The following is a 26,704-nucleotide window of genomic DNA, read 5'->3' on the forward strand; positions in this document are numbered from 1 at the left end:
ATGATCAACACAGAATCAGCAGCAGTCCTTCGCCAAACTACCCTTTGCATACTTCATCTTCTAAGTACTGAAGCAGCGCAGGCCTTTCCTAACATTGTTTACTCAGTCATGTTATAATAGCACCCAGTGGTACCAAATGATGTTGGTGCCTCAGAGCAGATGTCCCTGTCCCAAAAATCTTACAGTCTTAGAGGCTTACAATCAAAACCTCCAGCTCTTTTCCCATGGTTACTGGGAAAGGGCTTCACGTATCAGTGTGTACTAAACACAGCTCAGTCATTCCGAAATGCTCACACAAAGGCATTTGAGTGTGAAGTCAGGCTGTCGGTGTTTTGCAAAGCTTTCACAGAAGTGCCTGGAAGAACCCGAGCTCCAAGTTTGCTTTGCTTTATCTGCTGCCATCACAGGGAGAAAACGATACCAACAAATACCAACGACTTCGTGTCAGGCCATACAGAGACACGTTCAGCTGTTTAGACAGTGTTTTTCTTCAGCCAGCCATTCTTCATCCCTTCCAAGAAAAACAGCTGGACCTCACTTCGTTCCAGTTGCTGTTTTGGAGTAGCTTGCATAGCACCGTTACCACAAAATACCATCTTCGAAATACTGCTGTAGAACAGCATTTCCAAATGGGATATAACTAAAAGGATATAAACTGAAGACAGTTCCAAACTACCGGGGATAGGAGAGTGATTTCCAAAGCTGCTTACAAAATAGCTAGGGAATGATAAGTCAAGGAGCCTGTAAAGAAAGGGCAGTTGACTTGTACCTGCAGTATAAACATCACTGCATATACCACATCTCCACACCTGCCAGTAACATGGCTAAAGCTCCAGAAATGCTTTTGGAAGCTTCATAATAATCAAAAAGCAACCACACATTATTTAAATATATTTTAAAGGTACCACCTGACTGTGCAGACACACAGAGCTGTGTGTTATAGCACGGTAACTTCCATCCTCCTCGTCTGTATTGCTCCTGCTGTTTGTTACACAGCAAACCATTGCATCTAGATTAAAAAACAAACAAAAACCCAACCAAAAATAAATAACCCAACCCCAAAAAAAACATCAGAGCAAATCTCTCTACCTGATTGCTGAAATGACTTCTACTGCTTCGTGTACACACTGCAAAAATGATTAAATCAGGAGTGAAATTATAAAGGATTACACGTGAAGTACTTTGATCAACGACAGACTGAAAGAATCATTTGAACTGAAAACCACAAGTAAAGCTCCAGATGAAGCTCACCGATGGGTGCAATGCATGAGAACTAAACAAGAGAAGAGTCGATCAGCAAATTAAATCAACAGATGAAACAGCGGACTCTCTTTCACTTAAGTTAAAAGCCACACAGCAAGTCAAAGCCTTAGCACAGAGTTAACGTGGAGCCTATAGCAATAGATGGCCAGCCCTGACAAGTTTCCCAAGCACAGAGCAGAAAAGCATGAGAAATGCTAGCACAGATTTATTTGGACTTGTAGTCTAAGCGTAGTGCAAGTTTCCTTTTATTAATCTAGTAAATTATGGCAACTCATCAGAGATCAGTTTCCTTTCAGTAAAATATAGAGTACTGGTAGGCTAACAGCAAACACAGTACATGTCAGTGCAGTGCTGTAAATAGAATTTCTCTTCATTTGTGATTCCAGTCTCCGCTCTGTATCACACAGCTCTAAAATCACATCTCTCACAGCAGAAGCCTGGCCCTTACTCTCTCCTGAGGACCTGGCTGTTACTCTTTCCACAGGTCTAGAATGAACCGCAAGTTTAACACTCTGTACCTCAGAAATTACTTGTGCTACACTTTCCTGCAGACGGGTAAACTGCTGCTGTAAACTCCCGAGACATGAACTGACTTGTTTGGTGTAGTTAAGCTGTTCTTTTAGAGGAATTAAAAGAGAATCTATTTTTATGGAGTCACTTCTGTCTTCTCTTGCCAATAAAACACCTTCTTTTGTTCCTTGCGATGTCCTTGTTTGCAGAATGTTTTTCAGGTCTGCTATGACATCACTGAGATCCTTCTGCTGCAAGTCATAGGTGGATGCCTGTTCTTTGATGGCTTCTTGCAGATTTATTGGGCCCTTCTGCGCTTCAAGCACCAAGACTTTCAGTTCCTGCAGCCTTACTCGATTAACATAGGTGGAACCAAGAACACCTATAATGGCTCCCAGTACAGAACCAATAATAGACCAGTTCTTTGTTTTTTCAGCTCTTGTCCGTTCTTTCTCATGGCTCTCCCTTACGGCTGCAGAGAAGAGAGAAAACTTTTCTCGCTCAGATTCTTCTGCATTTAAGTAGGCAGCTCGGTACCTCTTCTCTTCCTGCAAGAAACACAGCTTTGAAGGAAAAGTCACACCACTTTATAACTTCAGATTATTAAAAAGGAAAAAAAAAAGGGAAAAAGTGCATCCATCAGTTGTTTCATCAACTGTTTCACAGATTTTTTTCCTTTAAATGTACGATTTTCTTTATTAATCCCATTTAAATTGGTGAGACGTCATTTTGAGTCAAAGCTAAGAAATGGGAAAGATCATTGAGAATTACATATCAAGAGTGTCTAAATAATCTGCCACATGGTGATGATAGGAAAGTGCTAGGAATGGGCAGCTTTTCTCTCCCCATAAGGAAAGCTTTCCCTGGATCTGTGTACTTCTCCAACCAGCACCTCTACCCCACTTCTCCATTTCAGTTGTAATTCCCTTAAAACGGGAACTGAAGACAGTTCTGAAAAGGACGTCCTGGAAAGGCTCATCTCACCATCACATACACATCTCATTCCTCTGCCTTTGCTTTCTTCCCTTGTTCAAAGACATGCATCTTTTCCTGCCCCTCCTGGCTTCAGTGTGGCAGTTCCTTTTGTAAGCCAGTTTATCTCAGCAAAACAGTAAAAATGTTGTGGTTATTTTCCTGCAGTAAAATTCTGTCATTTTAACAAAGAACTGTTCTTGATAGCAGTGAACCTGTCTGTCAATTAACTGCATTCCCCAAATTATCTCAGTCTTTTGAGCACGTATTTCTTTTGTAAAGCAGCAGTACCATCATACAGTGATGATTTTAGTTCTACCTTTCCACAGTGACGCAGAGCTCTGTTCTTGAGATCTCATCTACACAGACCTGATCTGTTTTTTGGACAGCTCTTTTTAGTTCTTTGCTGCTGCTCTGCTTATTGATTCAGTAGATCCATTTAAGCCCAGGCATAGCTATTAACTATTTGCCTGAGCTTTGCCACAGACGTGCTAGTTCCCAGGCCTGTTTCCCACAGTTTCACTTGGATTTCTGGCTTGAGTTTAGTTGCTACCACACCTTTATTTGTGACTGATGGACTGTGGATGACTGTGCTCCTATTGCCAGCCCTTCTTGGCTTCTCCAGATGAGGTGCATAAGGACTGCTCTCTGTTGGTGCAGGACACTGCCCCTGCCTGTACTGTGGTTCCTCCTCATCTTCTTGCTTGTTCTCCTTCATGGAGTAGCCTTGCTCTTACTGCTACCTAACAAAAGCCTTAGTAAACTATGTGGGTGCTGCAGCCAGATGGAAGGGAGATGAGAATTTTGATGGCTTAACAACCAGAACGCACTTCTCTTTTGACATGGAAGACTGATTGGCTGAATCCCATCTTTTATTTTACCTGCACCCATCACCACTCAAACAATGTTCTGGGCTTTTCAGCTGTTGTCTCCAAATGCACTACCCTGTTGCAAGACGAACATGATTTCCACATCAAATCATCCACGTTACTTCAATTAAAACAAGTATCATAAAAATTAACTCCGATTACTGTACTTATATACTAAAGCACATCTGCAGAACCAGTCACATCTATTTTCATTGTATTTGCCAGCACTCAAACACCAGAAAATTACCTGCAGCAATCTGTGTTCCAGTGTAGCCAGTTCTAAATACTGAGTGTCATCCCGAGAGACCCTGTCCAAGCGGTCCCGAACTTCCTTCAGCTTTATCTGTTGGGCTTCTACATTTTCTCGAGCCTGTCGTACTATCCCTCGAGCTATCATAAAGACATTTTCAGCCTGAGAAGAGAGATTGTTTGTTTTAGAGACTTACTCTCAGATAGACGTTAACTGCTAGTCATATGGATTTCAGGAAGGAAAACAAAAGCAACACAATCCATCGCAATACAGGAGACACGCTACATATACTGAGCTTACTAGACTAGAACTCAGTCATAATATCTGCACAGCTAGTTAAAGCAGAAAAAAACCCCACAGTTCTCCTTGGAGGCTCTTTTCAGCCTCACAGCCAGGCTTCCTAATGCCTTAAAGTCCCAATTTCCCATTTTATTTTTTCCCATTATCTCCACATTTACCTCCGTCACTTTTCCCTGGGCCTCCCGAACTTCATTAAGCCCAACGAACTCTTCATATTTGTCCCACCAGTTCTTGCCGGTTGCAGATATTTTCTGCAGGGAGTTTTTCCCCACGACGGCTCCAGCCTCCACCACTCGATTCAGAATGCCCACAGCTGTTTCTATGGTTGATTTGGCTTCGGGTCTTTTCGGTCCAGATGAGCAATAAGTCCTCACTAAGTGTACATTCATTCTTTGACCTTGCTTTATCAAAGAACGGTGATATTGCAGCCCGCAGGACACCGATGACACACTTGATTTATACTTCATTGGCCCCATGGCTGGTATTCAATCACTGAAGAAAAGCGCTGCAAGAGAGAGAAAAATGTGATTAAACTAAGGCTGGTAGATGCTTCTTAAAATTAAACACGCAAACCATTACAATTCAAGAACGGATAAACCAACACTAGTTTTACACCATGACTTACACATTACTTACACCATGACTTACACAGGAAGCTTTCCAGTTTTCAGCAGAGGGCAGCTGTGCCACAGACTGCTGCTTTCCTGCTGCACTTTAGTACCTGTGCCATGCTTCCCGATTAACTCATTGCACAGTGACCGCGCACAGGGACCAACGGGAGTAGCTGTGGAGTAACGCAGTGCTTCAGCACAGACGGGACTGCCATAGGAAAGCTCGCTTTGCGCTTTCACATTTGAGTTTGGCATACGGTATCACGGGCGGTGACAATCCTGGAAAAGAACAGACAAAGGAATGAGAAAGAGGCATTAAAGAAAGAAAAACGCTTGAAAAGGGTCAGACAGGACGTTCGCATCGCATGGAGACCGAGTCCAGCTGCAAGGCCCTACCAGGCGTAGCAGCGGCCTCCGGACGCACCCTCACACAGCGCCCGCTCCTGCCCGCAGGGTCGGCGCTCGACGCCGGAAGCGGAAGCGGCAGAGGCGGAAGCGCTACGGCAACCGTGTGGGGTCAGACGGAAACGGTGCGGTGCGGAGCGTTGCTGGCATCATGTCGGGCCGAGAGGGTAAGGCCGGGCCCGGGGGTTGCGGGCGCCGGTTGTGCCTCCTCCTCGCTTCTCACCGCCCTTTCTCTTTGCAGGCGGCAAGAAGAAGCCGCTGAAGCAGCCGAAGAAGCAGACGAAGGACCTGGATGAGGTAGGGCGGTGGGGAGGGGCGAGCATCTTGAATTGCAAAGGATGTTCTGGCAGGGATGTGCAATGGCTGCTGTGCCTGTGCGGTTTGCCTGCAGCCTTATTGTATTCCTTTCTAATGGATCCGTATTAATTCTGAAGAGTAGTGACACGTACAGGAAGATGTTTAAGTTACGCTTCTTTTAGGTAAAAGCAACCTTAGATTCTCTTGTCCTAAGCAGTCCAAGATCTGTTGTCCTTTTGCACTTGATTCACAGTAAGAATGAAAAGTAATGGCTTTAATGCTAACAGCATTCAGAGGGCAGAATGAGCTGCTGCTATGGGAGGTGTTACTTCATTGATTTCAGAAGGATCAAACACCCAAAGTAAAAGCCTGGTCAATCTCTGTGTTGAGGTACAGCACAAAATAACCCCCCAAACGATACTCTGTCATTGTGCTGGAAGGTTTTGCTTGTTTACCAGCACTGAGCCATCTTGCATCACTTTAGTCTGCTAGGTTTTGATTGCTGTTGGAATGTAATGTTTTTCTCTCATTGCTTTCAGTTGTTTTCCAGCTTTGGTGGGGAGGAGATGTTGACACTTGTTCTTTTCTTCAGACAGATCTGGCTTTTAAACAAAAGCAGAAGGAGGAGCAAAAGAAGCTTGAGGAGATGAAAGCGAAGGCTGCTGGAAAAGGGCCCCTCAGTAAGTGAGGTGCCACAGTGATAGGAAAAGTCAAGTTGCTTGCTGGCTTCAAATGTTTTGTTGGCTTTAATGTTTTTGCTTGACAAACATAAAAAGAGATCTACCCCTAAATCATCCAGCATACACCGGGAAGCTGATGGCAGCTGCAGATGATAAGTAACAAATAGAGGCAGCGTTTTGATTATTGTTATTTTTACTGTGCAACTTAATGTCCAAATTACAGGTGCAGGTTGTGGTTTAGGAGGTGTAACTGGGTGCCAGGTGTGATAAGCTCTTCCAGTGGGATGGTGCAGAGGGATTTCTGCTCTTATTTTAGCACACCCTCCTTTGCTTTCCAGATGTACTAAGACACCTTTGCCACAGTTGTGGAATTTTAACCAATCCATTACTTGGTTTCTTAGAGGATGCAATTCAAGAGCAGAAGATTCATGACAGATGTGGGGGGGAACCTCACAGAAAACAAACCAACTTGTGACTGGAAATAAGGCTGGTTTCAGAGCTCTTGCTTAAGTGAATGCAAAGTATGCTCTGTCAAAGAAGAAATTTTGCAGCCTTCGTTGTGATGGTTCACTCAGCCTGCTCTGTATTTCAAACACTGGCAGTAGGAAATACTGTTAATACAGTCCATCCACTCACTTTGTATCTTTATCCTTTGCAGGGATTATATTAGGACTGTTCAGGGTACATCCTGCCTGTTCCCTTTAGGTTATTCTGTGTGTCATCCATTAATACGGCCAATCCCTTCTCTATTCTATACTGACCTTTAAACTTTACCCTTTACTGATTATTTCTTTAGTAAACTTTAAATCTTTTAGAGGTCCTGGAAGGACCTTCCCAATGATCCCACAGCAACTTAGTGTCACAAACTACCTTTGCAACAAGTCTTGTCAGATGCTGTTTGAAGACAGGAAATCACCAGAATTCACTTTATCCATCCACTAAATGGTACCCTGAAAGTTCCAGTGGGTCAGTGAGTAAGGATTTACCATTTACAGAAGTCTTATTAACTTCCACAAGACTACATTTATCCATTTTGGCCTTAATAAGAGGCTGTTATAACACCAGAGATCAAGGTTAGACTATGGTTCTCTGTAGTTTCATCTCAGAATTCTTTCTGCACATGGGTGTTTTGCTGGCAGATCACCAACACAGAAGAATAAGACACAATAAAGTCCTCCGACACGGTGGCTGTAACGATAAGCTACAAACCTTAGCCAGCAGTTTTGCAACTTCATATGTGAGTTTGTGCTCCTGGGGCAGAACACAATGCAGTCCCACTGACTTGGGTTATTTCTTGTTGTTATCTTAGATGGATCTAGCTGCTCTGATTTATCTGCTTACAAAAAATGTGCTGGGTGTGGGACTTACAGAATGTCTTTGGCATTACAGACAGGCAAAAAAATTCCCTGAGCTTTCCTTCTGTCCCGACTGTCTTGAACTTGTTCTCTCTTGGGAGTTTCAGGTGTGAGAAGCTCTGCACATCTGGGTAGCTCTGTCCTGCAATTGCCACTCTTCCTTTTATTTGGTTGAATTTTAGTTACCTGGTTGTTGGCCGATGCTTGCCAGAGATTACACTGTTGTAGGAACTCAACTGTGCCCAAGAGCCTAAGCAAGGCAGTGCTGTTAGAATCATTACATCGTGGTGCAAAGTCTGCTGCTGACTATCAGCCCTTACTGCCATTTTCTCCTTTGCACAGGTCACCTATGACACGTACTATAAAACAGAACCAAACAGCATTTACAGAAAGTGCTGCATTCAATACATTGTGTTCTTTCACATTGCTTCACTAATAGGGACTGCAAAAAACAAAGTTGTTATTCCAGCACCTGCTTCACTGGGGCTTCAGTCTCAGTCGGGGCTCTTGTTGTTGTAGAAATACTGATGCTTTTATTCCTTCAGCCTTAAATTTGATTTGATCAGGCTGTCGTATAAGAAGTAATCAGTGGAGGAGCGAAGAGCTGTGGGAGTACTTTGTGCTCTGTGAATTTGGGGGCTTGTTTACTTCCAGGAGGGACTTTGGTTTTCAACATGGAGTTATTCGTTCAGAGTTAAGCACGTAGTATCCCATCCAGAGAAACACACGCATAAGCAGTTCACCAGTGGGGCTGTGAGTTGTTCAGACAGCCCGGTGGGGCTTTCAGAGCTGTGTAACCGATGCCTGATGGTGGTGGTGTTTCTTTTGGCAGCGAGCGGCGGAATAAAGAAGTCTGGTAAAAAGTAGTTCAGAGCTGCAGGATAAGATGCGTTCAACTTAACTCAATGGATGGGCAGCCTTCAGAACATGAAGAGAACTCGCTGGCACTTGGGAAGCATTGTACATTTTGTTTAGTCAGAATAAAACTTTTTTGTTAAGAGGTGATATTTTCTCTCTTTACTGGAGGTTTTGTTTTAAAGAAGGGTTAATCTGGATGCTCAGGTTTAGTTGCAGCTGTATGTCGGTATAAACCCACCTTGTACACTCTCCTAGGAACTGGAAGGTATCCAAGTGCTGTGCTCCTCTCCAGCTGCACAAGGGTGGCTGGTGCATGTGCAATGCTGCTCTCGCCTTAGGGGGTTGCTGCCTGCATCACTACAGGCTGAGCCCTCATTAGCAGCCTTTCCTGCAATGGAGAGGCTGGTGAGCTTAGATGAGCTGTCCTGCAAACCCAAAGCTCTAGGGGAGGCTGAGCAAGCTAGCGGGATAGCAAGCATGCTTCAGATTTTTGTTTGAAGGCCCTCAAAATTTCCTGCAACACATGAAAAAAAATATGGCTGCAAACTCCCAGTGCAATCATGAGAAAGCATTTCATATTTGTATGAAATGTTGTATGTCATACCTGCTCTGAGACATCTTCAGCGCTGCCAGAGATGTCCTTTATCTGCTTAGATGGGATTTCATTCAGACAGCCCTTCAGCTGAAACCAGAGCAAGGCTGTAAAGGTCACAGTAACCCAACACAGCACCATAGGGGGCTCCAGGCTGCCCTCAGTGTGTACCACATTCAAAGTTCCAAAAACACATTTGCTGCTGCAGTGAGATACAGGCAAACTCATCCAAACCCAACACCAGCATCACTGTTTTCACCATTTTTGTTATTATTCCCATTCCTCAGCCCTTCCCATGACCTTCCCTGGGCTGCTTGGTTTCTGTGCTGACAGCTTTCAGGTGAGGTGACACAGCACTTGAAAGATCCCTCGTGGGGTCAGAGACTACTTTAATAGCATTACTACACAATACCTAGCAGTGAACAGGAACATATTGCCAGGATTCCTCAGAGCAGATGCGTAGGGTTAGAGTGCCACCCCATGGACACTGACTAACCTGAGACTGTACCAAACTAAAGAGGAGGGGAAAAAAAGAGTTGGTGCTGTTAGATTAGGCATAAAGACAGATTTATAACCTCTTCCTTTTAGTCATTAGTATACAGTCATTACTTACAAGTTCTTTATTTACTCTCTCTGAAGTGTTTCAGGGAAAGGAAGAAGAATAAAAGCTCATGCCATGCTGCCCAGCTAAGTTCAGGACAGCAGCAGCAGGCAGTACTGCTATGCTATGAAGTTGTGCCTTTCAGAAGGTCTGCCATTTCAATACTGTTTCTATAGATATTACTGAACCTGTAGTACCTCCAAAGCAGAAGCCATGCCCAAAAGTACAAGTATAAGCAGTAAAAAATGTGCCCTAAACTAATTAAGCAGTGACAAAAATGACATAAATTAATGAAGAGGAGAAAAGAACAGGCAGGGTAGAAGTACAGCTGTGATGTCAGGTAACTCAGTTCTCTAGGAAATTTATTTTCATCTACTTACACAAACTTATTTTTCCCAGACATAGGAAAATAACACTCTTGCTCAGAAGATAATTCTATTCCAGATCTTTAGAATACGATTCCTGTTTTTCCACTCAGTTCAAGTCACTTGTCTGTAATAAGACAGCATATCATCTAAACTTCGGTAAGGTGGTTCCTGATTTTGTGTGTCACCACTGTGTGTCTGTCCTGGAGGAGGTGCATCCTGAGTGCTGCTGTCACAGGCCTGCACTGATTGTGCCGCATCCTGAGTGCTGCAATCACAGGGTTGCACTGCATCCTGAGTGCTGCAGTCACAGGGCTGCATTGGTGGTGGCACATGCTGGGTGCTGCACTCACAGGCCTGCACTGATGGTGGCACATCCTGGGTTCCATAACCATAAGCGTGCATTGAAAATGGCACATTTGGAGTGCCATACCCATAAGGCTGCATTGGTGGCATCATATGTGGAGCACCATAGCCATAAGGCTGCACTGGTGGCAGCACATGATGAGCACCATAGCCATAAGCTGGCATTGGTGGCAGCACATGATGAGCACTATAGCCATAAGCTGGCATTGGTGGTGGCATGTTCTGTGCACCACAGATGTAGGGGTGTGCTGATGGCAGCCCCTCCTGCTCATCACTGCTGTCAGTCTCTTCTGATGTTGATCCATCTTCAGCAATGCTGCCAGAGGCCTCTGCACCTTGCACACTGTTGCTGTATGCTTGTACAGACGGTGGCACAACTTCAGCTCTGTGGGTGCTGGCCTGCACTGATTTCTTTTGGTCCTCTGCTATTTCTGGTTCTGTTCTTCCAGGGGAGGTTTCAGGACTGTTCAAATTCTGGTTGCTGTAACTATCGCCTTTCTTCTGTCCCATAAAGTAATCAGAAGGTGGTGCAAATTCTGGATCTCGCTCATCTCTGAGTTCTTCCTGCTTCTTCGACCATTGTCCAAACATCAGCTCTGTTAGAATGAGGGATAACAGTAGCTTAAATATTGATTTCAGTGAGAAAAGAAACAAAGGAACAAACAGAAGATGCAGCTGCTTAAAGCCACCTGAAGTTATTTTCACCTGGTATACTGCTGGCTAACATGACTTCAGCAAGAAATGAATTAAGAGATTTTAATACAGTCAGACTATGTATTTGTCCAGTGTAGGAGAACAGAGCAGAACTCCCATTGCTCTGGTAGAAACATTAAAAAATGAAATAGTGAGAAGAAAAGCATCATGAGAGCAAGGAATTTCGTTTATCCTTTCTTTCCTTACCTTTGCCTTTATCCCACTCACGGACATACGGCACACCAGGCTTTGTATCCCTTCTCTCCTGGATGACAACCTCTACCTTTCTGCTTGGTCTTGGAACTTCGGGTTCAGCTTGTACTGGACTAGTGGTTTCTTTCACCTCTACTTTGCAGAAGGAGAGAACGTTTTTTGTTACTGATAGGATACAATCCCCTAGATGAATTTCATAGGCAGAACAGGAAGCAATGTTATATATAGATGAGCTATATATAATATATAGAGAGCTTACAGTAGCTATCTAACTTCATTCTAACAATGTAATGAACCCTAGTGGGGAGGTGTTTATTTATTTTTTAATTCTTTCATGTTAGTTCAGAGAAACTAATGGGTAAGCCAGATAATTAGGCAACATATATCACAAGTTTTCTCATGGTATCAAAAGATTGCTGAAAAATCAATTGCCCAATAACCCAAAAAGAAACAAGCTGAGTATTATAGTGACACTGGGAAATCATTAAAAAGAAGAACATGAGCATGTATCTGTACTTCAGCAATCCTAGAGACAAAAAACTTCCATTCTTTTTCTTCTGAACAACAGTCACAGTTGTAGCAGCACATTACTGTTCATTTCCAGAACGCTTCAGTTAATGGCTTGGCTAGACTTATGACAAGTTAAATATTAGCTACAGACAGAACAAGTGACTGGGAGTGTCATAAAGGGAGACAAGGCAGAGATGGGATTAGAACTCAAACTCATCACCTCAAATCCTGAAAGCCAACTGTATACTCTGCTTAGAGACAGGAGCGAAACTCTGAGACTATATATGATATTGAAATCAACTTGCTAATATTACTCTCACTTATCTTAAAAGCCAACCAATACAATTTCAGTGACTCCAGCATGCTTTATTAACCTGCACAGCTCCTGCAGTCAGGCATGAATTCAAAAAGAATCACAGCCCACACGTGACATTCAACATTTCTTCCTGCATTATCAAGCTATTTCTGGCACGATTTTATATCTTCACATACTTACATGAACGCTCATGATTCCAAGTTATATTACTTGTATATACAGAGTATATAGTATCTATATCTTAAAAGCCCAAGCCTGTATCAGTTGTATGCCCACCCAATGGTCAGGTACAAGATGAAACAGCAACTATCCATCTTAAGAAGACATCTATTCATACCTCCATTCTCCAGTCTTTCTGCTTCTTCTTCTAATCCTTCTTCCCTGAGCTTCTTCACCTTCCGTGCTCGAAGTTTAGACAGCCTTGATTCTAGAGCTGCCTTCCTTTTTTCTTTTAACTGTTCACGTTTAGTTCTTTGATCCAGTGTCTTAACAGTAAAGAAAAACATGAATTAACATTCCCATGTTACTATAATCAACTACACAACTTCCTTTGATGAAGAACTGAAAGCAGTGTTATCAGGTACCACGTTTCAACAGGGAACAGGAAGCACAATTTTTTGAGTCAAATGCAGGCACCACTGTGCATAACACACAGAAAAACCCCAAACAACCAAGTCAGGATGCTCCCATACCTGTTCTCTTAGCATATCCAGTGTTGCCCGTTGCTTATGCCTAAGATCCTGGTCACGAGAAAAGGCAAAGTAACCAACACCAAGCTGTCTGGCCTCTGACAAGAAAAAAGGAAGTCAATAAGGTTATCCTGAGTTTACTTTGTATACAAGCACAATGCACCCTGCCTTGAATTACAGCATACACCACACTTTTTTTACATCTAAAATAGGCTTAGTTAGATGATGTAGGAAGTGAAGCCTCCTGAAGGAGAGAAGAATGTCCTGGTAGTTTGAATAGTTAATACAAATGTGGTTTAACATATATGTGAAGTTTGCCATATGGGCAACAAGAAGTACCTTTCCCTTGCTTCCTCTAAGATTAGTCTGTGTGAAGATAAGTGACATAAAGCAGGAAGCGTACCATTTTCTCGAATGTCCTCATAATGAATGGGCCCCATGGGTTTTCGGAGGGCTTCTTCTTCTTCTTTTTCCCACTGCTGCCTCTGAAGTTCTCTCTTCATATCTTCAGATAACAGCGTGCTCCCATCAGGGTCCAGTCTAATTAAAAAAAAAACAAAGAAAAGTGGGGAAAATTAGGGAGTATAGAGCAAAGTTATTGGTTCCGTGGCAATAAACAGTGAAATTCAACTCTGATTGGCTCTAATCCACTCTTGCAGTTTTTACAGAACACAGTAGGCACCACTTAGAGGTAGCAGTGATGAGTACGGCACCATTTCTGAAGCAAGGTTCAAGTAGAACATGTTATTAAAATGCTTCAGCACAATTCTATCCTTTCTCAGAGGCTTCATTAAACCTTAAGCAAACACAGAATGGCTGATGAAACGTTACACGCTCACTCTTACTGTCATCTGTTTGGATGTTAGTAACCACACGTAGAAGTACTTCAGATTAAATGCAAGAAAATGAAAGCCATTTGCAATAGCACAAAGCCAATCAGGTACACTAGAAGTCAATTTGTACCCAGCATGGGAAGCATTTCTGTTTTCTCAAGGGAAGCAGCAGCATTTCTCTTGTTGTCTAACTCAAGCAAGCTTTGCTGATAGATGTTCACACATATCAGTCCAAAGACTAATTTCAAAACATTCCTATTCTCTTTTTATTTTAAGCACTAATAAGTTGCTGGTGTGAAAGTATCTTCACTTCAGTGGCTCTGCTGAGGTACCTTTAGATTACCTTCTGAAAACAATTCTCAGTGCTGCCATAATAATTTTAATCACAAAAAACACCAAAACCAAGCAGTTAAACTGCTGTCTAACAGAACAGCAAAATCAAACAAATGGAGATCTAACCAAGCTGGATTTGCTAAAGGACTATGAACAGTTTACAGAACAAGGAATCACTACTCCAGCACTTTCTGGAAACTATAATAAACCACAATTAGCTTACATAGAACACAGCTTTAAAAGCTGCATCAGGCATCAGAGATTGCTAGATCTATTTATTAGAACTTTTCACTGCAAACTACATAAGCAAGGTTACTTAAAGCTTCATTTGTGCTTTTATTTCATATCTATAGCCTCCATTCTCTTACAATTTAAAAACAGCACACCAGCCATGTAATTCAAATGGTCAGCAGCCAAGGAACACCTGGTGTACTGTCTGAATTTATAACAGAAAACATTGATAACACTGTTGTCATGTACAATTGCTCTGTAGCAACTCAGGCCATTTCTTAAGGCACAGCGCAGAAACCAGCAGAGGCTGGTCTAGAGTATACCTAGAAAAAGCAGTAAATTCAACAAGTCAGGATTGAGAATAGATAATACCTTTTCCCTTGAAGTTCCTGATCCATTTTAAGTATACTTGGCAAATCCTTCTTCATACAGCGTCTAGAGCGGCCCAAGGAATCAACGTAATCAACCCTGTAATGAAAGCACAGGACATTACACACCAAACTTCTGCTTGCAGGCTGTCATTGTTTTGTTACAGACAACAGAAGCAGCGATGCTTTCCAAAAAGCCTTTGACATCTCAGACTCCCTATATATGTTAATTGAAAGGTAGAAGAAACTGTCAGACTCCCGAGGTCACATTCTGAACAGGCCGCATGACAGTTTTACCAGAGACATTTACTCAATCTTCCTTTGAGCCATCTGTCTGCTTTGATTATCAGGTGGTGTAAAGAGATGTTCAGAAGTTAAGACATCATTTAATTTTCACACCAAAATAAAGCTGGTTCTGGTGCTTGCTTCCCATGGTGAAAATAATGACACAGCATTGACTTCTTACAGATATGAAACTGCTACAATATACTTCAATTAAAAAATCTAAAGCCCATTTAGAAGAGCTTGATAGCATTCATTCAACACGCATAACAAAGGCTGACTAAAATGCAAGCAAAGTGTTCCTCTGAAGCACATAACACGCTTCTTAGCGACTCCTCATAGCATCGAACACTTAATTTACAGTTGTCAAAGCTGATAAAGAGCTATACTTGCCATTCAATGCTGCTAAAAGTTATCTGGCATCATGCTGCTTCTAATATCCCAAGTTAAAGAATTAACATTACAGCTCTAAGTGTAGGATTGACAACCTAATTTCCACAAACTAAACTGTAAGGGATCTGTACTTTTAGTAAGCTTGCTCTTTTTTATCATCTCTGTGAATATCCAGTGCCCTTTTTTATTATGTGAAATCAGCAGAAAAAACAAACAATAGCTTGCATTCTCTACAGTAAAGGTAACTACAGCTGAAGATTAATTAGTATTAATTATACCAGTACCCAAATATTTTTCATTAGAATATGGCATCACTGAGATCGACAATGTAATAACGTATGTCACTGAAGTGAGCTGTAGGCCATGACAGAGAAGTACCATGTGAACAGCAGAATGTATTGGTTTAAATTACTGACACCTTAACTGTGATGAGAGCACAGAGCACTTTGAACTCCTCATTGGATCACTGATGGTTCTATCTCAAATCTCAGTAAGACACTTAATAGCACTACACGTTATCTGCCCTTCCAACCTAGAAGGTGGATTCTATTGCAGTGTTGTCTATGTGGGAAGTAGCACAAGGTACTGTCTTATTAAGACATGAAACAGAAAGAACCACCTTTTCTCTATGTGCAGTATTGACCAAAGCCAAACCAACTAAAACCCAACAAAACTACTGTCACTGTAAGCGTCATGTGGAACAGAATTCTTTTCTCATGCAATTGCCAAGCCTCAGCAGCCCACTCAGAAGCACCAACCATTCTTCATCTGGGTCCTCTGGTGGCGGTATTTCCATTTCTGGTTCAATTTCCTCATCATCTGTCTCCTTTTCTAAAGTCTCTCTAGCAGCTTCGTTCTGATGCAGTTCCTGCACTTCTCGCTGTTTGTCTATGATCTTCTGAGTGAAATCCACTAGGTACAAATCTTCAGTTTCTTCATCTAAGGCAGAAAATCAATTCGTAGAGAAGAGCCGCAAAGAGAACAGAACTCAACACAAAAATCAATAGATACATCACAGGCACAATCACCTCTGCAGCTGCCAGCAAAGCCCTTGTCCACACAACTGGGGAGTACCTAAATCTCACTTCAGGTCAAACAAACTTGGAGCTGTGAGCTGGCTGCACAATGATAACCTGTATTTGTGAATACAATTTCTATGCTTTTTAAAAGCAATTATTTATGCACGGAATACAGAAAAGTTATCCCTCTCCACACTACAATATTCTATGCTCATTAATTATTTCAAAGATCTGCAGTTTGTTACACAACAGTTCAAACACTTATTTGATGCTTAACACATCCTATGGTGGCAGAAAACAGTCACTAGAGTATTTCTTTGGAAAGTGGAGAAAAGCAGTGACCCCCATGTGACAAAGTTGGACACTAATAAAGGAAATGTTAGGTATTAATTGCAAGGAGATTTGGATTCTGGTCAATAATTATTTCTTGCAAGTGACTGAATATGTGAAAAAAAGAGAAAGGGACAGATTAGGATTCTCTGTTATCTGCATGATACGGTGCTCTACTTCTCCTCAAAAAGCCCAAGAATTAGAATGCAGGACAGAAAAACAGCAATGAAATGCAAAGACTGCACTATGAAGAATACATATTTTTTTCCCCTCTAATATTCTATATTGAAAAAGCAGATTACATTCCACCCACTTAATGACTGCCTGCATACAACAAGCTCCTAGTCCTTTACGAGGACAGACTGTCCTTCAGAAAGTAATTTCACATTTCCTAGTACTTACATGATTTTCTCTGACAGCAAAATAACCCACGTCAATCATTTTGTATAACAGCCCCCAAAATAATTTCTCAAGTAAGAAGGCAAGCAGTGAATTTATAGTGCAGCTGCTGTAAGCCATTAAATAGTGATAGGCCAATCTTTAGGGTGAATTTTGGAAACAAGTTTATGACCCTATATTTAAACATGCTACACTAATTAATAGTAAGCTCTGTAAAAAAAAATCCAAATCAATTTTAAATTAAAACAAGCCATTACTTAAATCTGTCTTATATATAAGTGCACACATATAACCACTTATTTTATATTAGCTTTGCTCACCTGGGAAATCGCCTTTCGTCATCTTCTCATACAGCTTTGCTTTCTCTTCAAGTTTCTTCCTGAGAAACAAACCAACCAACCAGTAATTTCACCAATTCCAAACACCATTCATAACGAGCCATTTATACTTAAGTAATGAGAAAAGTAATACTAGAAATGCTTGAAATATCTACTAGAAGCCGAGTAACACCTGTTGGGGTTTTTGTTGTTGTTTTAAAGACTGATATTACCTGTAAGGTGGAATGATACAAAGATGGTGACAGATATTCAAAAAGTTATTTATGAGGAAAAACTCACCGATATGGACACCTCCACTGGGAAATGCTGAAGCAATCCCCACCAAGGAGCAACCTCCAAGAGATGCTGCCTTAGTGGTGGTCAGCCCTTAAATGAGGTCTAGAGGAAGTGGAGTCAAGCTCCACCCCATCTGGGAGCACAGCTAAATTACCCTCACCTGTGCTCCCACAGCTGACCCGACACTTGCCTCAGCTGATTAATCAGAGGTTCAGCTGTGATTACCAATTTCCCATACAATAGCTAAGCCATTTAGGGGACAAATCAAATTTACAAAACAGTGAGCCATCTTCTGCCAAGTCCAAGAAGTGGTTTGTGACGTGACTTCCAATGCATCACTGCCCTGGATTTTGCTTCCAAAGATGGCACTCAAATCTCAGCAGCCTAACACACTCAGATAGCTGTGATGATATAAGGGCAGATGTCTCCAGAGAATAAGAACACTTTGGTATAGCCTGTACATCATTCCCACAGAGCATGGGACTGATGCTGGTCTCACCTGTTGATCTGATAAGAACTGCTCATCCAGAATGCACATAACTTTTGATATACTTCTCTAAGCACTGAAAAACAAATTCTACAAAACGTTCCTTTCTTATAAAGCTTAAGAATTACCTTGATTGATCTAAGGTTTGATCCTCTTCTGCCTTCTGCTCAACATCTTTCTCAGCTCGTTTTGCAACTCCTGTGTTTTGTTTGGTCCAGATGCTTGGTTTCTGTGGGATACAATTTTGTAACAGCAAACAACCATGAAATGATCAATATTATTCAATGGAATAAGACTTTTAAATAAGCTCTTAAACCCATTTGACTTCAGACTCTACCTTCTGTGCTGTGGAACACAGTAAGTAAAGCCTAAAAATGACAGATTGCTGTACAATGTGATAATGAAGGTCAGGCTGAGAAGAAAAAGGAAATACATATCAGCCAAAATGTATTCTGGTGAAGTTTTCATGGAAAAAAAAGATGAATAACTGAAGTGATAACAAAGCTATGAACTGTTCCTATTCTCTCCTACATTCATTTCAGATTAAAAATGCAGCTTTTCAGTTTACAGTGCAACACAACCTTCAAGTATGGTAACTCTAGTACTAGGAAGCTACAGAACAAATAGAAAACATATGGAAAGGAGTAAAAATGAGTGAGAATTGTCTGTTCACTGTGATGCATTGTGATAGAGAGGAGCACACAGTACAGCATTGATCAGCAAAGCTCAGCAGTTCTGGATGAGTTTGCCATCTTCCCTCCTTCAGGGAAGCAAATAAACTCCCAAAGTGAGAAAGAAGCATTTTTCTCTGTAGTTAGAAACGCTTTGGCTCCCCAGGAAATGAAACTTCAGAAACTGCTTTGACAGGCACAGGCAGCAGTTTGCTGCTCTGCACAAAACTCACATCTGGAAACATCCTCGTGGTGGAAATCTGCACAGCAACACAGCTCAGAATCCTTATTTCCTGAGATTTAAACATGTACAAACTGCCATAGTTTAAGGAGAAAGGATGACAAAAACAGAAGAATGCTTTTACCTTATTAGGGGGTTTGGGCTTTGCGAAGATGCCAGCATCTTTCAGTAGCTTTTCTTTCTTGAATTCTTCTTGTTTGCGGAAGAGCTCAGCTTTGAGATCTACCAACTACACCATCAGCAACAGGAACAAACACATTGCCAACCATCAGTTACTAGAAACCATTATTCCTCTACAGAATAAAGTAATCTACTACTGACTATGCGAGCATTTAATTGCAGTTCTATATAGACCCTAAAAGCAGCAATCTGACCGAGAAGGTCACTCTAAGCTTCCAGCACACGCGGTAAGCAGAGCTCTGCGGGCTGCTTCCCACGACAGAGCCCTCGGCAGCAGGGAACCGGCTCTGCCTCACCGTACGGCGGGCCCAGCAAGGAGCCCATGCAGCTGCCCGACCAGGCCTCGCACCACCGCAGCTCTACTTGTAAGCCGAGCGACAGCCACTGCTGCGGATACTACCGCTCCCTTTCTCTGCTTCCCAGCCGCCGCAGAGCTTGCTCGCTTACCGAGGAGGCGGCCACGTCCAGCGGCTTCTTCCTCCTGTCCATGGCGGCCTGAGATCCCCGGCAACGTCCCGCCGGCTGCTTCCGTCTCTTCTTTGCGGCGAGGCCGTAAAGTGCGGCGAGGTCGTAAAGTGCGGTAAGTGACTTATTGGAAGCCTGACTTGTAGGCTGCTAGAAATGTAATACTGGGTAGCTGTGTAGGTACTTCGGTGCCCCTTAGTGTTTTCTGACTGAAAGGAAAGACGATTCAAATGCTGACTCAGGCCACTACGCTGGAAGCCGCTCCTACCTCACTGTCATCCATCCTGTTCTTAGATCTGGAATCAGACGTTGCTGGATCCCTTGTTGCTTGGCACAGCCTATAGATCCTCTAAGGCAGCTCCTTACTGTCTTCTCTCCTTGCTGCTTCATTTTTCCTCTACGACTTGCCCATGTATTTTAACAAACTGCTTGTTGCACCATTCTGATTTTTATGTCTTACAAGAAAACCATCCTTTTCTAATGTTAGAAATGTGAGTTTGCAAACTTGGAAAAGGAAAACATGTTTGATGTATTCCTTCCTTCCTCGACATTATTTTTGTGCTTACCCATCCAAACTGCACTGGAGCAGCGTTCTTCCTGCTTTGAGTGTTGCGTAAAATGGCTCAGCAACATCTCAGCAGCTCTCTGTGTCACAAGTATTATGCAGGTGGTTTTTGCAGATGTACAAAGATAGCAAGGCTCTGGAGGTGACTGCATCTGTATAAAATTCATCCTTTCTGGTTCAGTGGCATGGCCAGGATTGGAAGGAAAAGCTGTGCTACTGAATGGTTACGTGACTGGATGTGAAAAAAGAATTACTCTTAGAAGTTGCAGGCCAACACATGTTGCAGAACGAGGCACATGGAGCTGGTGATTCTGTGCTTGCAGGAAACAAGTGATTCTGTGGGTAGCAAAGCTCTACCTGGACATGCTTGACTCAAAATGAGTCAATCAGTGTCGGTGATGGGCTACAAAAGATGAGCTCAAGCTACAAGGAGCTGTACCTTCCATTCTTTGTCAGTTAATGTCAGCAAGGCCAGCACGTTGGAACAGAGGCACATGCAGCATGGCTCTCCCACCTGCCTGCTAGAAATGTGGAGCCACTCTGTGCTGCTGTGCTTGCCTATGTGTGGGACTTGGCACTCAGTGTGCATTCAGGCAGGTGGCTTCCAGAGCACTTCCTAAGTGTTGGTTCAGTAGTCCTGTGCTTTCTGAGAGCTGACAAGTTTTTGCATCTATAGTTCTCAGAAAGGCTCTGAGTTGGCCCTGATTTATGGAAGGCTGATCTGGGGATTTTTTTAATCCAGCCAACAGGCATTAATAAAATGCAAATGAAAGAGGGGGAGCAGGAATAAGAACATTTCCAAGGTGGGAAGCAAAACCAGCTTAACCTAAAGAAAGGAGGTGAGGAAGCAGGGTAACTGTGTGTGTAATACAGATTCGATGTAGTTGTGTGATGCTTGTTTCTTACAGGGAATCAGTGAACACTTCTTAAGCTACCGTGTCTGATCTAAGACTGCTGATAGCCTTGAATTCCTAGGGAATAATTGATTCAGCTCTTATTAGTATGCTGCTCATTTTAGCACAAGGCTTAATTGTGTTTACTTCCACAAAGCTGCATCAACACAAAAAGCTTGTTTATTGTTGTTGAGAAAGATGGGGGCTCACAGCAGTTCGTTTGAAGGGGATTTTGTATGAAACAGTGGCACCTCAGCAGCTTGCAAGATTGGTGAGAGATGTTGCACAAGCTCAAAACGAATCACTTGGAAGCTCTGGTGTGGGCTTTCCCTGTGTCTCCTCAATATGGGAAAAATAAAGAAAGGATTTAAATAGGAATCCAGTGTGGGAATACAAGGAAGACTATTCAGAACAGATGCTGTGGAGCAAGGCAAACAGCATGTGAAAGCAAGGCTGAGAACCAAGGTTATGTCTAGAAGAGGAAAGCAAAAGGAATGGCTCATGGCTCTTATTGGATAAGCACCTGCATGCTTAGAAAGTGTTTGTGGATACTTTGTTAATGGGAATGTTGGCTTTCCTTTCTGCCTTTACAAAAACAAAGGAAACTTGTGAATATATAAAGTGACGTGAGAACCTGTAATAAACAATTTGGATCATCCACATCTGAGTCCGTGACTGGTTGCCATAATCCAAAAGTAAATTACATTGATGTCGGGGGGATTTGCTGTTCTGAGACAGATTTGCTTATCATAGAAAGTAAGAACATCAAAGCCCTGGGGTAGGATGAAACCTGACTTACTTTCCACATCTTTGCTTTAAGATGAAATACAATTGAGGGCCCATAACAGCTGGATTATTTGTGAGACACTGGTGCTAGGACACTGAGTCTTCATGCATTTTCATAACCGCTTGACATAAGGAACATAACTCTGCTTCTCTGTGGTGAAGAAATTTCTCCTGTCTTTTCTTTCTCCCGGGTTTTTCATCTCAGAAGCTGTCCTACGAGGGAATTTGGGCTGTATCAACAAACACCTTTCTAAAATAGGGAAGGAACTTTTTGCTTTCCATAGTTTAATTCTCTAGCCAACCATGCAGTTTCTCAAAGAGCCATTGTGTGAGAGCACAAATAACTGTGAAAAAGCAAAGCAGTTTGCGACTTAATTTTTGTAATGTGGACATCTCTTCCCAAGATTAAGTCCCAGCATATCTCTTTTTTACTGAGTTCTGTCTAAAGAAACCTGAAAAGTAATCTAAGTTTCTGTATTTGATCACTGTATTTATGGAAGTGCTGAGTTGGTGCAGCAAAAAGGAACAGGTGGAGGGAACCATGAAACAAACCCAAAACTTTGCTGATCATAAGTCTAGACGGGCACTGTGGATTAGTTGCACGTGGGTTAGGGCAAGGATTTTAATTCTTTAATTAAATGCTTGAAGTGTTTGTGTGATCCTGGGCTGAAAATCAAAGGCAGAAATTGTGCACAATAATAGTGCTTGTAACATCTCCCTGGTACACATAGAGCTCTACTGCTCTTTGCTTCTTGTGTCACGAGCTGCAGTACCAGCCTGCTTTTGTGCTGGCTTGTTCTTCTTGCAAGCTACAAAATAGCTATAGAGTACAATTCTGGATGGATAATGAGAAATTGCAATTGTGTCTAAAGTAGCTTCTTATTCTAGGAAACCAGCATTTTATAAGGCACTCATTTGTGTTTAGTGTCAACAACATCTTCTCTTTTCGAGTGTTATGAGAAAGGGAGTAGCTGTTATGCACTACTTGGGTACAGGTTGTAATTCTGCTGATGCAGCCAGAAAATAGGGATTCCCTAAAAGCAGATAACAACTTAGATCAGAAATACGTTTAATGCCATCTTACCACGGCACCCGTGGGAGGGCCACAGTTATTGCAAGTGAAATGAATTTAGAAAGCTGTTATTGATGACTATGGCTTTTATTTACATTTTAGTAAGCTTTGAGAATGGACATAATGATGATTCCTTCTTCAGGGAATGTGTAAATGCTCTTAAAACTGAAAAATAAGAAAAAAAAATTGAGTTCCAGCTCGGAACGTGAACATGTTTCTCATTATTTCCCATACCAAGAGATATAAATTGTCTGAACTAGTGATGTATGAAGCAAGAAAGTTCCAAAGAAAACTATTTACTCCATCAATTGCACTGGGAGCAGGCAGGGTGATAGGTTCATTCCATGAAAAGGAGCCTGAACTTATTGGAATACAATTGTGCTGTGAATGTTTTATTGTTTGTGGTTTCTATGCAGCTGGCATAAAAGACAAGCTTGCCCTTTAAGGAGCTGCTCAGTTCCTTGAGGTTTACCCATTCATCTGTCCACTCTTCACTCGCCATCTGCTTCTTTTGCTGTGATCATGTGAAGTTGCTCCATCCCTGCAGCAAGATGCAGCCTGGATGGTTTGCAATCAGGCTTTCGCATGAAGTTTTCCTGTCTTTGCAAGCACAGATAAGCTTGCCTCCTCATCAAGGCACAGCCCTATAAAGAAGCTGGGTTTTCTATTCCAGCTGCACATCTGCAAGCCCTTTCAGGAGGCTACGAACTAATTTATTTCTTGCTGGGTCTGGGATGCCGAGCTGGAGGAAAAGCCTTGCTCTTTGTCTGCAGAGAATGCAGGATGGAGGTAAGGCAAGAGGGGAATATGACAGCGATAGGGGGAGGCTGTGATCTAGGATGCTCACAGGAAGGAATTAGGCTCAGTGCTGCTTCTTCCCACTGATGTTGCTGGAAACCCCAAAACATTTGACCAGCTATTTAAAACAAACAAACAACAACAACAACAAAAAAAAACAACATAGCATAATCTTGCCCTTTTGTAAGGAGAAAATCTGTTTCCATCTATTTCTCTTTGAAAGCACCATTCCAGATCTCTGTGAGGATGCGTTAGTAATTCATGCCTGCTCTGCTTACAGCCCTGCCTGTACTCTGAACCTGGCCTGGCAGATATAGCTTTGTACATTGCTCAAGCTGTGTGTCTGTTAGAAGGTTGCTAAGAGAGTATAACATTTGGAGTCTTAGAAGACCTCATACCTTCTTCATGCTCTGCTTTTCTTCTTTTAAAGAAATCTTTGGTTAGTGATCATGCCAGGCAGACACATGTACATCGTGTCTGTAACTTTCTACAGAGGCTGCTTCTAGCTCTTAGTCAAAACCCTGTTATTTATGTTCATTTAGTGTCCGGGTGATAGTGTAACCCATATTTACGTCACCTTCACTGTCTGTGAAATGATTCTGTTTATATCCCATGGTTTGAGTTGAATTATTTTAAGCCAACAGGCTTGTAGCAGCAAATTCTGGTATCCTGACTCGACATGGTGGCAGCAATATGTGCTACAGGGTCTAGTGCTCCTTCAGCTCCCTTTGTAGTTATGAAGGGTATAATTCCTGACACTGAGCAGGAGGCAGGCTGGTGTAATTGAGCAGACTGTAGCTGTGCATGTGATTTCCTAATGCATGGGAATGATTAAATCTGCGTATTTGAACGTATGATCACATACTTCTCTGGCATACGAATATTTCTACCTTGATGCACTGGAGAGACTTACATCAGCGTAATTGACCATGGGGTTTTTCCAGCATATAGGCCTTGGTTACCTAGCTGTTATCTGCCATATGCCTGCCTAGGTGGCTAAGTGGCAGCTATGGCTTTTTGTTTTGGAAAAACAAAGCTACTCTCTATGTATTCCATCTCTGATATTTTGGTGGTGGAAATCTGCTGTTGGATGTCCTAAAATCATAGGACTTCATTTTCCACTGTAGCTAAGAACTCTGACCCATTCTAGTTCAAATTCCTCTTTAATTTAACACTTCAGCTTATCTGCAATAAAATGCTCTTTCACCATCTGTCACCCCAAGTTGCCCCCAAACCACGTGGTGGAAGAGGTACGTGGTCCTTGTGGTCATGCATGTTTGAAGAGATGCTCAAAAGGCTATATAGCAAAATCTTCTTAGTACAAGGAACCTGTGCCTAAGGGAGAAAGAGAGCTGCGGATGGCTCACTCCCATCAGCAAATCCCAGCGGTGAATTGCTTGTGCGGGCAGCTGGATCTCAGCACAGCAGAGGGCAGTACAAGACTATTGTTGCAGCCAAGTAGCTCATTTCTCTGTGGTACTGTGAACATTTGGCAGAGGAAACCTTCCATAAATGACAGTCTTCCCCCTGCATTTCTCTGTCATCTCTCCAGCATTTGAGGAGCAAATTTTCTGCCTCTCCCCATTCTTTCAGTCTCACATATGAAAAGTAGTGTGAGGAAAAAGGTAAAGTGGAGAACCCAGAATTTCAAGAGGAGCTCCTTTTGGATTTTCAGGTCGTGTGTTCAAATTGTGCATGGGTTAGTGGGATTTGAGTTTTGGCTTATGCTTTGCCCAGCTCTGTGCAATGAAAATTGGACAAGTGCTTATATGGTAAGTGGCACGAGCATAACAGCTGTCATTGTCAAACTCACAGCTGGCAGTGCCCTTGCAAGTATGAGACTATTTAGGTAAGGAACTCTCCAAAAGGGCTGCCCTTTTTGCAGGGATACTGAGACACCCATTCCCTCTAAAGGGGAACACATTTCTTTTGCCTGAGTGATTCCTGTCCTGTTGTTGAACAGATTCCAGTCCCTTGAACAGAGCTCCTGATACAAAGATTACTTAAAATAGAAGCCCAGAAGGCACTGAAGTGTTGCTATATGTATTGCGAAAGGAAGCTGTGATTATGGATGTTATTTTGGAAATAATTGGGAAAAGAAATACTGAGTGTCTGCACATAGAGAACATAGAAATGTGTGTGGTGCTGCTGCCATTAGTCAAATATAGACAAGTGGAATGGGAAGTAGAATAATATTTCAAAATGAATAATTACATCAGGCATAAGTCCAATGATTGCTTTATTAAAGCCTCGACGAGTGCCAAGCAACTCCTCATCTATACCAGGAAGCTGTACAAAGTGTGCAATTCCAGTACTTCATAGAACAGCAGAGGAGGGGGCCTACACCACCTGGAGGTAAAGACGGCTTTCCTTTCTTTTTTTCCCCTGCAGTTGTTGCCCAAAGCACTATTTTTCTTGCTAATTAGTGTAGGAGAGATCATAGATTCATTTAGGTTGGAAAAGACCTTCAAGATCAACCTGACCTAAGCCTAACCTGATGAGCCAGAATAGTCAGTAGCTGCTTTGCTTTCTGAAAGTTTATGGCAAAACACTGCAATGGCCATTATTATCTCTTTTCTGTCCCCTTTGAATGTACCTGCAAATACATGGAGTGTTTCCATAAAGATTAACAGTTAATTGCAATGATTTGCAACTGTCTTTCTCCTCCTTTCCTGATCTGAAATGCACTGCAGTCATTAATGTGTTACTGACAGCTGGGGCTGGTCTGCCATGAAAAGGGCAAGGAAGCAAGATGGTCCCAGTAAGGATTTTTAACATACCATAATGGAGCTGTAGCATTCCTTTCTGCTTCCTGTTCACTTGTCTAACTACTTCTGTTCCCTGACCAGAAAAACCTGAGTCTGTTCTCATGTGCCAAAACATCTGCCATGGAAGCACAACTGAAGCTCACCTCAAACTCATTTAACGCAGCTCCCGGTTTCCTCTTGAAGAGATTGAATGATAGAATGGCTTGGACTGGAAGGGAACTCAAAGATCATCTAAATCCTCTAGTTCATCTAGAGGATCTA

General features: G+C 42.3%; 3 protein-coding genes and 1 long non-coding RNA gene across 8 annotated transcripts in view; 2 read left to right on the top strand and 2 right to left on the bottom strand.

Annotated features, from left to right (window-relative positions):
* Positions 1-1,490: 1,490 nt before the first annotated feature.
* Positions 1,491-5,291, bottom strand: CCDC51 (coiled-coil domain containing 51). 5 transcript variants are annotated; one of them, XM_072347711.1, is made up of 5 exons: positions 5,200-5,291; positions 4,886-5,054; positions 4,323-4,669; positions 3,862-4,026; positions 1,491-2,321 (listed from the first exon to the last, which is right to left on the bottom strand). In XM_072347711.1, the coding sequence occupies exons 3-5, from the start codon at positions 4,638-4,640 to the stop codon at positions 1,545-1,547; spliced, it is 1,260 nt and encodes a 419-aa protein (XP_072203812.1). In that variant the 5' UTR covers positions 4,641-4,669; positions 4,886-5,054; positions 5,200-5,291; the 3' UTR covers positions 1,491-1,544. The 5 variants fall into 5 exon arrangements, with proteins under 5 accessions (XP_072203812.1, XP_072203809.1, XP_072203810.1 ...); XM_072347708.1 differs by having other exon boundaries at positions 4,813-5,054; XM_072347709.1 differs by having other exon boundaries at positions 4,801-5,054.
* On the top strand, positions 5,258-8,517 carry LOC140257949 (uncharacterized). Its single transcript, XR_011905144.1, has 4 exons — positions 5,258-5,347; positions 5,422-5,477; positions 6,070-6,157; positions 8,345-8,517. It is a non-coding gene; the product is annotated as an uncharacterized lncRNA (long non-coding RNA).
* Positions 8,518-9,322: 805 nt separating this feature from the next.
* Positions 9,323-19,928, bottom strand: CCDC174 (coiled-coil domain containing 174). Its single transcript, XM_072347191.1, has 11 exons — positions 19,544-19,928; positions 19,041-19,145; positions 18,133-18,233; positions 17,224-17,282; positions 15,914-16,094; positions 14,485-14,580; positions 13,119-13,255; positions 12,719-12,813; positions 12,364-12,511; positions 11,195-11,332; positions 9,323-10,890 (listed from the first exon to the last, which is right to left on the bottom strand). The coding sequence occupies exons 1-11, from the start codon at positions 19,583-19,585 to the stop codon at positions 10,043-10,045; spliced, it is 1,950 nt and encodes a 649-aa protein (XP_072203292.1). The 5' UTR covers positions 19,586-19,928; the 3' UTR covers positions 9,323-10,042.
* Positions 19,929-23,607: 3,679 nt separating this feature from the next.
* Positions 23,608-26,704, top strand: part of GRIP2 (glutamate receptor interacting protein 2) — a 218,783-nt gene continuing 215,686 nt past the window's right edge. The window contains exon 1 of the mRNA XM_072347253.1: positions 23,608-23,666. Coding sequence (XP_072203354.1) covers positions 23,612-23,666 — 55 coding nt within the window. The 5' untranslated portion in view covers positions 23,608-23,611. The remainder of the gene's footprint in view (positions 23,667-26,704) is intronic.

Source organism: Excalfactoria chinensis, chromosome 12, assembly GCF_039878825.1.
Source record: "Excalfactoria chinensis isolate bCotChi1 chromosome 12, bCotChi1.hap2, whole genome shotgun sequence".
Taxonomy (NCBI): Eukaryota; Metazoa; Chordata; class Aves; order Galliformes; family Phasianidae; genus Excalfactoria; species Excalfactoria chinensis.